At 41.1% G+C, this 14,068-nt stretch overlaps 1 protein-coding gene across 1 annotated transcript in view; it reads right to left on the reverse strand.

The window, feature by feature from the left end:
* The window catches only part of LOC103367097 (vang-like protein 2), a 13,654-nt gene extending 12,983 nt beyond the window's left edge, over positions 1 to 671 (reverse strand). The window contains exon 1 of the mRNA XM_008295018.1: positions 381 to 671. Coding sequence (XP_008293240.1) covers positions 381 to 451 — 71 coding nt within the window. The 5' untranslated portion in view covers positions 452 to 671. The remainder of the gene's footprint in view (positions 1 to 380) is intronic.
* Positions 672 to 14,068: the final 13,397 nt, after the last annotated feature.

The raw sequence follows: 14,068 nt of genomic DNA on the forward strand, positions 1-14,068 counted from the left end.
CAACCAAGCACACTCACATTCACACCTACGGACAATTTAGAATCACCAATTAACCTCAACATGTTTTTGGACTGTGTGGGAGGAAGCCAGAGAACCCGGAGAGAACCCACGCTGCACGGGGAGAACATGCAAACTCCACGCAGAAATTCCGGTGCCCCCACCGGGACGCGAACCGGCGACCTTCTTGCTGCGAGGCAACAGTGCTACCAACTGCACCACCCTGCAGCCCCTATCTCTACTATATTTATCTTAAAACTTTGAGAGAGAGAATTTGAGAGGATTTGCGGAACAGAACAAAAACCTGAGCCAATATGCGGCAGCTTCTCAGCGTGAACATGAATGACTCTTGGTGAGTTTGAACGTTGAAGCATTTCGCCCACCTGTGCTTGCGAGAGCTCCGGGAGTGGGACGACTTGTATGAATAGCCCGAGTACTGCGACTCGTTGTCCATGTCTCGGGTCGGCAGTGGGCGGGCTTTACGAGCCCCGCCTCCTCCTCCTCCCCCCGTGCCGCGCTGCTCGCCGACTCCGCCCAGCTGGCTCTTGCGCTCGGAGATGGACTTGGTGGACAGAGCCAAGGGCAGCTTGAGCAGGTCAACCTTACTCCTGAGGGAATCTATCTTGGAGGCCGATGAGGTGGAAAGCAGGAGAAGGGAGGTGGGGAAGAGAGAGCGGGGGGGAGGCTAATGAGAGGAGGAAGAGGGGTGAGGGAGGATGATGGGTAGGAGAGCTGCAGCAGGGGAGAGCTGACGTGGATGAGATCTGAAAGAGGAGGCAAAGAGAGAGCAACGGTTACAACTCTGAAACACTGTGATCAGCATCAGTTCATCTGTTCTACAGGATGCACATGGTTTACTGACACAGACTTGTTTCTTCATCAGTCCACAGGTTCTTGGTGGGTTTAAGTCAGGACTTTGGGAAGATCAGCCCAAAACCTCTGTTCCAGCCTGATTTAGCCTTTTTTATTTTTTTAAACCACTTTTGACATGTTTGGGATCATTGTCTTGTTGGAGAATTCAACTGTATCCAAAGCCCAACCTTCTGCAAAACAACCCCAGAGCATAATACTGCCACCACCATGCTTGGCAGTAGATTTGCTGTTCTTCTGTTTAAAGGTCTCACCTTCTCACTGTGACCAAACAGCTACATTTGTCATCTGACCAATAGTATCTGCAGGTGATAGTTTCTGTTTTCTTTCTGATTGTGGCAGCGACACTACTAAGCACTTTTTACTTACAGTGGTTTGCACGGATGTTTTTAGGATCTGAAGCTGCTTTAAAATGGTTCCAGGTGACTTTCCGGACTTGTTCAAGTCAATGACTTGCATTTACAGATCTTTGCTGAGCTCCTTACACTTTCCCACCGTACTGTTTGTGGCTGAGTCTGATGAGTTTATCAAGTGGGCCTGTTTAAGTTGGCTCAGAGGGATCACCAGCTGTAGTCAATTTTAATCACCCACAAGGAGTTAAGAGGTCACACACAAATTTGTTGAACACAGTTTTCTACATCACAGAAACGGATCAATCTGCTGTACGTATGTTTTTGACTCAGCAGATTTTGTCATATTTCCAAAAGAGCAATAATAAATCTACGAAAGAACCACAGATGCATGAGTTTCAGTGATTCCATCGAGACATTTTTGAGTTAAAGGAGTCATTGGAAACTCAAACCTGCCATGATATACATGGTCTTTACAAGTATATGTAAACTTCTGTCCACAGCTATACATGTTAACTGAATATATAGCATTAAAAATAGACAGCAGAAATCACGTGGACCTTTTTTATTTTTCCTGCCTGAGCTTCATGTTATCACAGCAGACCATCTGGATGGAAACGTCCCCAGAGTCTATTCTAAACTTGGCCCAAGTTACTTTCATAATACACATAATGACCTTGGTACAATTTAGAAGATAAACATCTTTTAAACTTCCTTTATATCATGCATTCAATCTACACATTTAAAAGGATTTCTGAGGAATGCAATAGTTTAAAATAGAGCTCTTAAAAGAAAATGTAACACACTTCTCTGATAACAAACGGCATTCATAAGCAACAAAACACAGTCATGCTCAATTCCACACATTGAAGAGTTTTTTTTGCTGCAGCTTTACTTGTTCTGCTATGACCAGTAGCATTCAGTGTGATAGTGTTAGCTCCATGACTCTTCTACTTGTGCTTCTGTTTCTACTACTTTAACCAAAGCCAAGTCAAACAAATAAAAGCCAAAAAAAGGCAAATCACTTCAGTCATTTTTATGCATTTAAAGGCTAGTGTGATTGTTTTTTCAGCAAATGACCTTCAAACGCTGAAAGAGCTTTGAAAACTTCACTATCATTATTAAACTAAATGGTAAAGAAGTAAAACATCCAAATTACAGGAGCTGCAATTTTTGGATAAAGGTAAATGGGTCACAATATTCTAAATTTAAAAAATGATGTGCTACAGATACACCTCAGCCTTTAAATAATATTGTCCAGATGTAAGGAAACGTGCATGTCTGGCAGAGTCCAATGCAACAATCACATCATCATGTAGTATCCTTTCAGCAGACCAGCAAAAGTTACCATTCCCACTAAAATCGTGACTAAATCACAGCATCTATTGGAATAATCACAATCTGATCACATCATTCAGCGCTAATCACTCCATCCAAGCAGCTGATGCACATAAAAGTTCAACTTTAGTGCAAACTAACTCAAGCTGCAGCTATTGTCTGCTATAATAAGACGTCTTAGATTTTCTTCCATTAAATTTTCTACGTCTGTAAGTTGATCAAATTTAAAAAACAATTCCCAGAAAAGGCCCTTTACAAAAGACTCGAGAGGGACTTGACTGCAGAATAAAATTATGAGAATTGAAACAGATAGTTCTTCTTTTGACTGACGAGTATGAGAAGTTTTAGAGTGGAACCATATTTGGGCTGACATCCCATCCATTATCTATACACCGCTTAATCCTCACTGGGGTCGTGGGGAGCTGGAGCCTATCACAGCTGACATTTATATTTATATATTATCCAGTCATGTCATTCAATCCTGATCTCCTGGAGATTTAAGATCTTTGCATTCATTTCATTTATTTTGTTTTCTTGATTTATAAGCTTGAATCTAAACTGCAGTTTTTTGCACAAACTTCAATATGTTTAGCCTGGGCTTAAAATAAAGGGGTGGATATATTTTGCTTATATTCATTATCAATAAGGTTTTGTCTGCAAACTGACCCATCGTAAGCTTCCAGGGTCTAAGGTGATGTGTGTACATTGTCCAAACAACAGCCCCAAATCCAAAAATATTCAATTTACTATGAAATAAAACACAGAAAAGCAGCAAATCCTCACATCAGAGAAGCTGAAACAAGCAAATTTGAGGCTTTTGTCCTATAAAAACAACTCAAGGATCCACGTTTCTTCGTCCAACACCGAATCAGAATGTTAAGGTATAAAAATTGTCAAATTTAGAGGAACATCGGCACCAAAACTAGTCCCTGAAAGTCCATCAGGATCAGAATCAGGTTTCAGGAGGGTGTATCAGTCAAACACATATATGGGTCAGTTTAATTATACAAATGTGATGTGACCCTTCAGGAGTCCCTGTCTTTGTGTGTTATCCGTTGTGGGGATCTGGCACACCACGACTTATCGGCACTAAAACACATTAACCTCCTCAACTCAGACTTTGGTTTCTCCTTCTGAGCTCGTATCACGTCTTCCAGGTCTGCGAGGTTAATCATCACACGACTGTATCTCCTCCGTCCGAGACGCGAGCTTCGGCTGCTGTTCGCTGCCACACAATGGCGGCCATATTGGATTACTGTGTTTTCACAAAACTTGTTTGCCCTCTCCCCTCCCTCTCACCGTCTCGCATTCCCTCCCTCACGCCCCCCGTCCCCCGGGAAACCAGGGCCTCCGCGCTGCCATGGCGATGAAAGAGGGCGTTCAGCTGGAGGGAGGGGGGATTGGAGGCTGACAGTTGCCGTGGAAACCTGACCTCACGCCGCCCTCTGCCACTCTGGAGCAAAATCGCCAAAATAAAAGCGCCGGGCATGACGGATGTTGGACTGTCGTACGCCGGTTAATTGATAAAAGGTGGGTGTGGCACGCTGGCTTTGATTGGGCCTCAGTGGGAAATGGAGGAGGACGTGAGCTGCCATGACGCTCTGACAGGGTCCTGATTTAACTTAATGTGGTTTTTATGCTCTGTCAGAACCATTGTGTTCAAAAATCCACTTCCCTTTCAGCCAAATACTGTAAGACAACCAATCTGTCTGTGGGATTTCTGTGTTTATCCACATCATACAGCACTCATACTCTTTCGGTTTTGCAGCTTTTCATTTTTTTCTCAAGACAATGTTTAACTCATCCTCAACCAAAAGTGCATTAACTTTTTACCAGAGCAGAGACGATTTTCGGAGTCTTTCATCCATGTACAAAAACCTCAACAACATGCAAACCACAAAACTGAAATGACTAACAGCCTCTTCCTGGTGTATCATCATCAGCTTTTATCTCCGGTAATAGCAGAGGACTTAGCAGAATCCTGCTGCGATTTTAAGCCACATAAAATGCAAAAAAAAAAATGTCATGTTTCACGCAACCACATACCACAGCAGCAGAGAGGAATCTGCTCTCTGAATGTCACGCAATACGAGCAAATTCTCGCTTCAGATTCTGCAGGACATTACACTGAGAAAGCACATTAAAAGAGAAGAGCACTCAAGCTCTGCCCTTCTCCTTTGAAGCATCTCAAGCAGAAAAACAGATATTTGTGTCATTACTCAGTGAGCACAGATTCCCGTATACGAGCAGATTTAAGTGGAATTTCTCAGCAAAAAAAAATAACTCAAAGACTCCCACAGAAACCAGACAGGCAACAGACTAAATCTAAACAGTGTTTTAATCAAATAGATGTTAAGGTTTAGCTGGAACTTGCCCCCAGACGGAGAAACGCCGGCCAAAATAACAATCAGAAATTATGACCGGCCTTACTGTTTATCCTGTCACTTTGTAAAAATAACAATTAAAGCGATTACAGCAATACTGTGTGTATTTCAAAGCACCGACAGCAACAGATGGAGGAGCAATATCTTATTTCAGCAGCGTATTTACAGATACATTTGAAAATAAGACATGGAAGACTGCAGATATGTGACTCCGTTTGCATGTCAAGATAATTGCCATGATGACTAAATGACATTACGAGTTTCACAAAGTCCAAACGTAAAGAGTCCATATGGGTCTAAATGCCACGGAGAGCAATTACAGGGCCGAGAATAGAAGTCTAAATCCCTGCTGGTGACCTCTAAAGGTGACTTACAAACATCTTAGATGGATCAAACACTGCAAAGACAGCTTAAACTTTGCTAAAAGGGCGGCACTACAAAAATAGGAGATTAAAACCAAATGTTTGATACTGTAGATTAGGAGTATTTCAGCCCAGTGTGGGTGGAGTCCTCACAGGCTTCCATAAAAGGCTCATCATCAGGGAAAAATGGGAGCACTCTGTTTAGTTAAGGGTAATCTGCTGATCTCTAGATTTTCTGTGTGTACAGTTACAGACTTTAGCCCAATTAGTGGCACAACAGGTAAAGGTAAGACAACCAAAAACAGACCGATAACTCGTCTGGGAACCGTGAACTTATAGCGTAACTTTCAGGAAAAGATGCGATTTATGTTCAAGTTAACGGAGAGACGGACTTGAAGGTTGAGGGAAATTTTGGCCCATATACTGACCTCTGATACAGCATCAACAAAAGATGAATCTTCTAGGGATTATGATCAATACCAAATGTTTTGAGTAACACAGTGTCCTGCTCTCATAGAAAGCAGGATAATGGGAGTAACACCCACCCCCCAAACAAAAAAACAAATTTATGCTGCATCATAAGTTAAATTTGCTGACTCAAACACACAGAGGAATCAACAGACCAGCAGATTTCACCATCTGCTACTAACAGAGCAAATATATATTCAGCAAAAGCAGTGTTCAGTAATTCTACAATTTGTCCTGGAATGAAATCTAACTTGTCTCAGCTGCTCATTTGTCTTCTCAATCCAGCCTTGTCTACTTCTGATTCAGTTACAGATTCCCACATTTTCCTAAGTTAATTTCGTTAAAGCAGCATGGACTTCTTTCCCTTATAATTCAAGCGTTGTATTTGTCGTACCTTGTGTAACAGTCACATGCCCATGCAGTGAAACGCTAAGCAACTGTTATACAAGGCTGTGTCATAACAAGACATGATGGAAGAAGTCATAAACAATGAGGAATAAAGACACTGTGACACTGAAATGCAGTGGACATGAAGAGTTCATGTGCAAAAACAGATCAGTACATTTTTGTAGATTTTCAGAAAACTTTTTTTTTTGCTGTTTGCTTGAGATAATATCACTCAAACTGAAGTTGAGTGGATTTGACTCAGTAGAAATGACAGGGCAACAATAGAGATAACTTAAGTTTGATTGATGTTGTCGCAGGTCGACGATGGAAAAGTGGATTTTCTGAAGGTTTGTGAAGATGGATTATCTGTTTTTGCAAATGAACTCTTCACATTCTGCCACACAAGACTGAGCAATATGAGCAATATTTGTATCGCAATAATTAACACAGCAGCTAAAGTCTCTCTTTGGTTGTTAATTAAACCCCTAAAAGCTCATTTGTATGTTTGATAAAATTACATATTTAGAGGTTTTTCCTATTTAAAACGGCTTACATGTAACTCCACACTGTTGCTTCCTCTAGAATACGCAGATCTATGAAGTCTATACCTCAGCCCTCCTTTCCCCGCAACCCAACAAAACAACCCAACCGCCCCAAAAACGGAAAAACAACCCAAAAATAGCAAGCTGTGATATTAATTCAGCCATGCATTGTCCAATTGGGAACTGATTCTAAAGGAGACAAAGCTAAAAGCTCCACCCTGCAACTTGACAGGATTGGTTCTTTAGATTTGTGATGTATGAAATCCTAGAAGTCTGAATCTGTCATCAGTATAGTGAAGTTTCAAGCTGGAAATGCTCAGCTATGCCATCGACTGGCACTGAAGTAGTAAAATCCAGATTGCTTATAATCACACTGATGCACATTAATTATATTGTGCATCCAAATGTTTTTTAAAACAACAAATATTCTCGAGTATTTAAGATCTCCTGCTATGAAAGAAACTGGGGGTTATGATACCTTGACACCGTATGTGAACAGTCATGGTTGCATGAGAAGACTGTAAAAAGTAAATCTGAACCTACGTCTACATAATTTACACAAAAACTAGAACTTCACAGCTCACTTTTGAGGCCGCTGTGTGTAAAGAAATTAGCTTTTGTTGAACTTCGGTTTCTTTCTTTATGTCTGAAGGTTGAACTTGAGTGTAAATTAGTGAAAAAAGCTCTTTCAGGTTTCATTGAAGGACTGACATCATCTTTCAGCCTTGACCTTTAAAATCAAACCTTTTTAGGTCAACATGACGTCACAACTTCTACGTTTGACCTGTGATTCATATAATAAGTTACATATGCTGCAAAAAAACCCCAGCAGGTCAAAATGCTTCTGAAAGTAGAACAAAAGCACGACTAAACAAAAGAAACTGGTTTAAAGCTATTCTATCGCTCACATGAGATTGACACCGGTTGTGAGCACAACATTTTGAAAACGACTAAGTTTGAGTCTAATAATCTCCGCAGTTCAGCAGATTTTTGTCCAAAGCGTTCCGTTTAACTTTAAGTGTCAAGTAAAACTAAATAGATGGTTTCACTCTGAGCACCTCCCTGACCGGTACACTCTGAAATCAGCCTGTTACTGAGAATATGACAGAACACTTGATCTAAAGGTGTGGTCCAGCAGTGACATGGATAAGGTTTCCTATTCATCCCCGTGTCCTCTGGCCTACTTCACGGACTTCACCAGGACTCTTCTCTTCGGCTTCTGCCAGCAGCGTTAATGTAAAAACACAAATCGGAGCGTAGAAGTTCATCTGAACACACACTCTGTAAAAGCGTGACCCCTCGATGGTGTCAAGTGTTTGATCAGCTTCTTCAAGGTTCATTTCTTCTCATCCCACTCAGCTATTGTTCCTGAGCAGCCATTGTTACCCACAGCAGAGGTGTGATCACTCAGGTCCTTTCTTTCCACACGGAACTCTTTCGATTAATTGATTTCTCAACCCAACAGATTGATCTTTACTGTTCATTTAGGGTCTGATTGAATTCAGGAGCACACAGCAGCTCAGTGCAGTACGCTGTGTGTGTGTGTGTGGTCACAGATTAAACAGTTGTGATGCTGGTCCTCAGGTCTACTGAAGCTACGGTTGGATGGTTTTATGTCTCAGACCAAAGGGAGTGTAAAGTCATTTAATATGCATCATCAACTGAGAGCAAAGCTACAGTAACCATTTCCTCTGAAAGGAAGCTAACCTTTCAACACAAGTCCACTTTGTTGACTAAACTCAACTCATCAAATTACACATTTTATTCATTTAACTTTCACATATTTACTCCACGACTGTATTCTTGGTACATGAAGGTTCTGGTGCTACAGTCGGTGTGTCATTCTGGTGGAGGATACTAAATTCTTTTGGTTCAACTTCACTTTTAAGTCCCTAAAGCAGCATGGCTTAATGGATCCTAGTCCTTTGATTGACTGATATGAAAAAAATATCTAATTTTGACAGATATTATTGATTTTAGGGGCAATTTGTTCATGTGTCTTTACACTGACATTAAAGTAAGTCGGGTTATTTTGTACTATACATAATATGGTAGCGTTCTAGCAACAATATTTACTTTAACGGTCTAAATTTGTATGTTTTATAATATTACCATCTTAGCCACAACTTTTAAACTACTCAGCTAAACTTACATTATAAATAATGACGTAGGGTTTTTAGCGTAATTGGGAATGCCAATCTTGTTGCCCTGCTGGAAAACACTTTAGCTGAATCACTCTTGTTTTAAATGTGCTGTTTAAATAAAACTTGACTTGACTTGATTGAAACACGCATAAAAAATGATGATGGGATTTTTTTTACTGCGGTCTTTAACAAACAAGCGTGTTCCCTCATGTCTGCAGAGCATGATTTATAGGCCAAAGCCGCTATGCAGCACCACAACGTTTGATTTATGATGTTGTGTGGTGGCATATTTTACCTTTATGAAAAAAATAAATAAATTACAGCTCCTGCAGGTTGGAGCTTAACTGTTCAGCCACATCTGTCGGTCTAAACCGTCGAAACCATGTTGGTCTTAACTATTGCTACTGAATGGATCAACATGAAATTTGTAAAAGGGATTACACCTGCAATAACTTTGGCGACTTCGAGTCTTAAATTTGCACCAAGAAAAAGTTGATCAGTACCTGGTTTTGTGACAAGAAGCCTGCAAAGCTAATGATGTTGCCCTCAGTCCCTTGTGTTTGGTTCTTATTGAGTTAGTATGTCGCTCAAAGAAACAAATGCCCACAGTTGCTAGATTGAACTGCTCAACCAGTTAAATTCAGTCTAACGTGTCAGAATTAGACTGACATCCCAACATGTGTGTAATTATAGAATGTAAACTTTGATTCATCAAGTCACCATCATTTAAATGGCACATTTAAAACAACAAAGAAGTACTTCCCATTTCAGACAAAGGGTCACCAATATAAATTTACATGACTAAAAGAACTAAAAAGCCCCAACAGTCATCAACAGGGGTCAAGACCTTACAATATTAAGCTCAACGATTTCCTTTGAGCGAGCACTTGGAGAGGAAATACTTCCTTTAAACAGGAAGAAACCTGCAGCAGAACCAGGTTCAGGGAGGGCAGGCGTCTGCCTCCACTGGTTTGGCTGAGGAGAGAGAGAACCACCAGAGCACCAAACAACAAAAAAAAAAGATTGAATTAGACACCGGGCAGGTTGGTGAGGCCTGTAACTGTGCTAGCAAATCTCCCAAATGGCAAAAAATCTTACAGAAGACATGACTTTGGATCCGCCCTGCTCATAAAAACGTCACGACTGAAATGTGTTTTGGACTGAAAACAGGGTTGGCTCTTAATTTTGTTTAGTGATGCTATGATCAGATATTTCCTGGCTTATATTAGTGGCTCTCTGTCCAGAAAATGACCGTACTGTAAAACATTTCAGTGAAAATGAAATACGAACCATTATCTACCAAGCACGACTGAGAACTAGTGCATTTGTGTCTGCTTTCCTATTAAACATGCTGTGTTTGGCATCTATTTTTTATGCATTTTATACTCATGCCACGTAGCGTCTCCTTGCAAACACTGTTAGTGCCGTCAGAAAGGCCTATTGGTTCCTGCTCCAGAAAATAAAATCATTTAAACACTCAAAAACCAAACCATCAACCAGCTATTTTGCTGTAAGCGAGCAGCACGAGTCACTGGGTGTTCAAAACAAGCAGATGTAAGAATTTACAGCCTGTATCTTCCCCCACAGGCGAAAAGAAATGAAGCTGTCATTAAACATTTCAAAGCTGCTGGCTCGGGGACAGCAGCTGTCAGGGTGGAAAAGCGAGCCGAGGACATCTCCGAAATGACCAGCTCCGCTCCACAGCCATCTGAGGCCTGATGTGCCAACTGTGAAAATAAGCGTCCACACACACACACACACAGAACCCAACAGAGGAAGGAGCTCATCAGTGTGAACAGGCCACACACACACTCTAACAGCGCCGGACAACCACCCACGGTTCGCCTGCGACAACATCAGTAAAAACCAGCGGAAAACGGGACAACTGCTACCGTCAGCGTGGGCGCACACATGGCCGGCGAACTGCAGCAGGTGTGTGTTTGCAGATCTGACAGGGTGTGGTTGAGTCAACAGGCCTGCGATTCAAACAGACCTCTGCTGCGTGCGTTTGTCTTCAAGTCCAAACAAAGTGTTGCAGAGAGAGGAAGTGGGCTCAGAGAGCTGAGGCGAGATGGATGTGATTCAGTTTCAAAGCCACCGGCGGCTGTTAATTACATTACTGATTAATCTGATGATTACTATGCGCTTTGTTTGGTCTGTAAAATGTCAGAAGTTGCTTGTCTTGACTGATAATTAATATAATATATCATAAATACAGAGTAAACTGACGAAAAAAAAATCAAAATTCATGGAACTGGAATCAGTAAATTTGAGTATTTTTGCCAAAGAAATAATTCCTATCTTCACATCAGTACTGAAGAATCTCAGTCATTCCTGACAATCAACAGATGTTTTCATTGGGAACTACTTTCTGCCAAAAGTAAATAACAGTGAAAACTGTCCACATAGGCACTGATGATCTCAAATAGAAGGCTGATATCTTAAATTATTGTAAAAAGATGGACCATTTGATGAGTAAAATGACAGAAAACCAGCCGATTCATTGTTTAGACTGTAAAACAAATGTAAAATATTAGTTATTTCTAGCTTCTGAGGTGTGATTATTCGTGTTTTATTGATGTATATTGAATATTTTTCAGTTGCCAAAGTGAACGAGCCATTTGAAGAGATCATCTTGGTCTTTTACAGCTATTTTTGATGTTACACAAACTACAAGGTTTACACGAAACTTAAAAAATCCACTGACTAAACTGATAACAGAAGTAAAAGTCAGACAACAGATGTACTAACAGATGTATGAGAGTGACTAGAAACCGTCGACCATCTGCCTCCTGAAAAAATGGATCATTGTTTGCTTATAATAAAATTTTTACAGCTTTTAGTTTGTGTTTTCTCTTATTTCTTAAGTCACATGTTGAATGGCTGTAAAATGTTGGTTTTCCAGCATTTTAAATTTGTATGATATCATCAATAAACCAAACACTGGGAGTAAAAGAGGTGAAATTCTGTGTTCTTGGATGAACAGAACAGTTAAAGAGTTAAAATAAGTGGTGAGTCGGTCGACTTCAGCAGCAACAGAATGTTAATCAGCAACAATTTCAATAATCAGTAAACAGTTTGGCTTATTTATGGAACATTTCCTGATTCCAGCTTCTCAAATGTGAGGATCTGATGCTTTAATCTGTTTTACAACATTGAAAACTGAACATCTTTGGGTTTAGTACTCTTGGTTGCACAAAATGTGGAAGTTTTAGAAGTTATCATGGATCCTAAATGAAACTTCTTGGTGCTTTTTCACAGTTTATACACTTAAATTATTATTATTATTTTAAACTGAGACCCTAACAGGCAAGATTAATCAGCAACTAACTCAAAATTCCCAACAATCCTTAATATTACTGCATTTGTGCCACTGAATCATGCACTAAACAACAGCTGTGCTATTATTTCCTTGATCTTCTACGCTGTGATATTACTGTGAAACCTCAGTCCATTCACAATGAGCCTCCGCTATGTTTATGTCCACTTTTATCACTCACACATTCCCACTGGAGCCAGTTTACAGTCATTCTGTGCCACTTTTTATCCCTCTGTAAGCACACTGAGAGCATTAAACGAGGGCTTTTCTAGCCCAGGACTCTTTTATTTTCGCTGTGAAGTGAAGTTTATAAACCCAGCAGGTATTTTGAAGCCCTCACTGGGGCAATCAGGGCCTGTTCTCTGCTGCAGCAACACTACTCCACTTTGAATTTCAGCCCACCTCAGAAAGCTGTTTGGACACATTTTCTCACCGCAGGCTGCGCCGACATGGATCAGGAGTCGAGCTGCATCAATAATTCAGCAATATTCCACATGCACAACGGGCCAACTTACTGTGAGGAGCGGCAGCATTTAGGGCCAATCTACAGAGTTGTGCGACCTACAAAAAAAAATGAGAAAGGAGGGTGTTGTAGACAGGCAGGACAATGGGAGACTCCCAGGCCCCACCGGCCGCGTCCTGATGCCAAATGATCCCACTGCTCGCTCCCTTTCTTCCCCGTTTTTTTCCTTTTTTTTCTCCCCTCTCCCCCTTGACTGTAAATGAATGGACGCACTGAAATTCCCAGCAGTCCTCCGCCGCGGAGAGAATTCAAACCTCCGGCCTACAATCAAACTGGCTGCTTCGCTCCTCCAGGCGCATCACTCCGCTTCACCTCCGAGTTACATTCACACACACAAAAAAAACTGCGCCTTCTCTTCCTCTCCACGTTGAGGATCACAGCTACGTGGCCTCCGTGTGAACAACAATAGAGCCGATGAGGGTCCTAAACTTCCCTGCGGTTTCAAAAAAAAAAAAAGAAAAGAAAAGGCGACCATCGCGTCCTCTCGACTATTGTTTGGGGAAACCGGAGATCTCCGGCGCCCCAAATCCTCCTCCCTCCGCTCCGTCCGCCTTTTTACGCAGCGCACATGCATCCACGGCACCGGCGGACACATTTCAACACATTTTCCAGTGAAAAATACTACTTACTTATTCCAGATTGTCCATTCAGGTATTTTCCCACTTTCCACTTTCTTTCCACTCAGCCGTAGCACCGTGCGCCCCGCCTCCGCTCCAGTTTGGCCCCTCCTCTGGTTTCCCCTGGGGGCCGAGGCCTGCGAAGCGCTGCGCTCCATCCACAACGCGTTTATTACCACACCGTGGTGTTTCTGTCTCTGTGCGTGTGTGTGAGCTCACCGACATGGACTGAGAAGGATAATGTCACAAAACATGCTGCTGGTTGGACAAATCCTCCAAAGACATCATCAGTTTGGCTGTAACAGTTCATTCTGATGCAAAATGTAGGAAAAAATCCCACTTTAGGCCAAATAACACTTATTTTCTGTAATACTTATTAAAAAAATGAAGGAATTCAAATTTTAAAAAATGTGACTGACCTCCTACACTAAGTCTATTTTAATTGTGTTTAATGTTTTGCAGTGATTTTTGTCAAATTATTTGACAGGTTAGAACAATTTAACTCATTATTAGACTACAATCCACTGGACTGAACCTCCATTATATGTCTGGAGATATAAAAAATACAAAATAAATGTATAATTTGCACATTTAGTCACAAAGACATTGTAACAGCTGCTTTTTCTTTTACACCACGATCCTGTTTTTTAACTAAAAATGTAAATATTTCACTCACAACACAAAATAAGATCCTCCATCATACTGTATGATGGAAGGTGGTAATTTAATTTACTTAATATTGTCACGTGCTCTCTTAGAATTAAGAG

Source organism: Stegastes partitus, unplaced genomic scaffold (genome assembly GCF_000690725.1).
Source record: "Stegastes partitus isolate 25-593 unplaced genomic scaffold, Stegastes_partitus-1.0.2 Scaffold1015, whole genome shotgun sequence".
Lineage (NCBI taxonomy): Eukaryota > Metazoa > Chordata > Actinopteri > Pomacentridae > Stegastes > Stegastes partitus.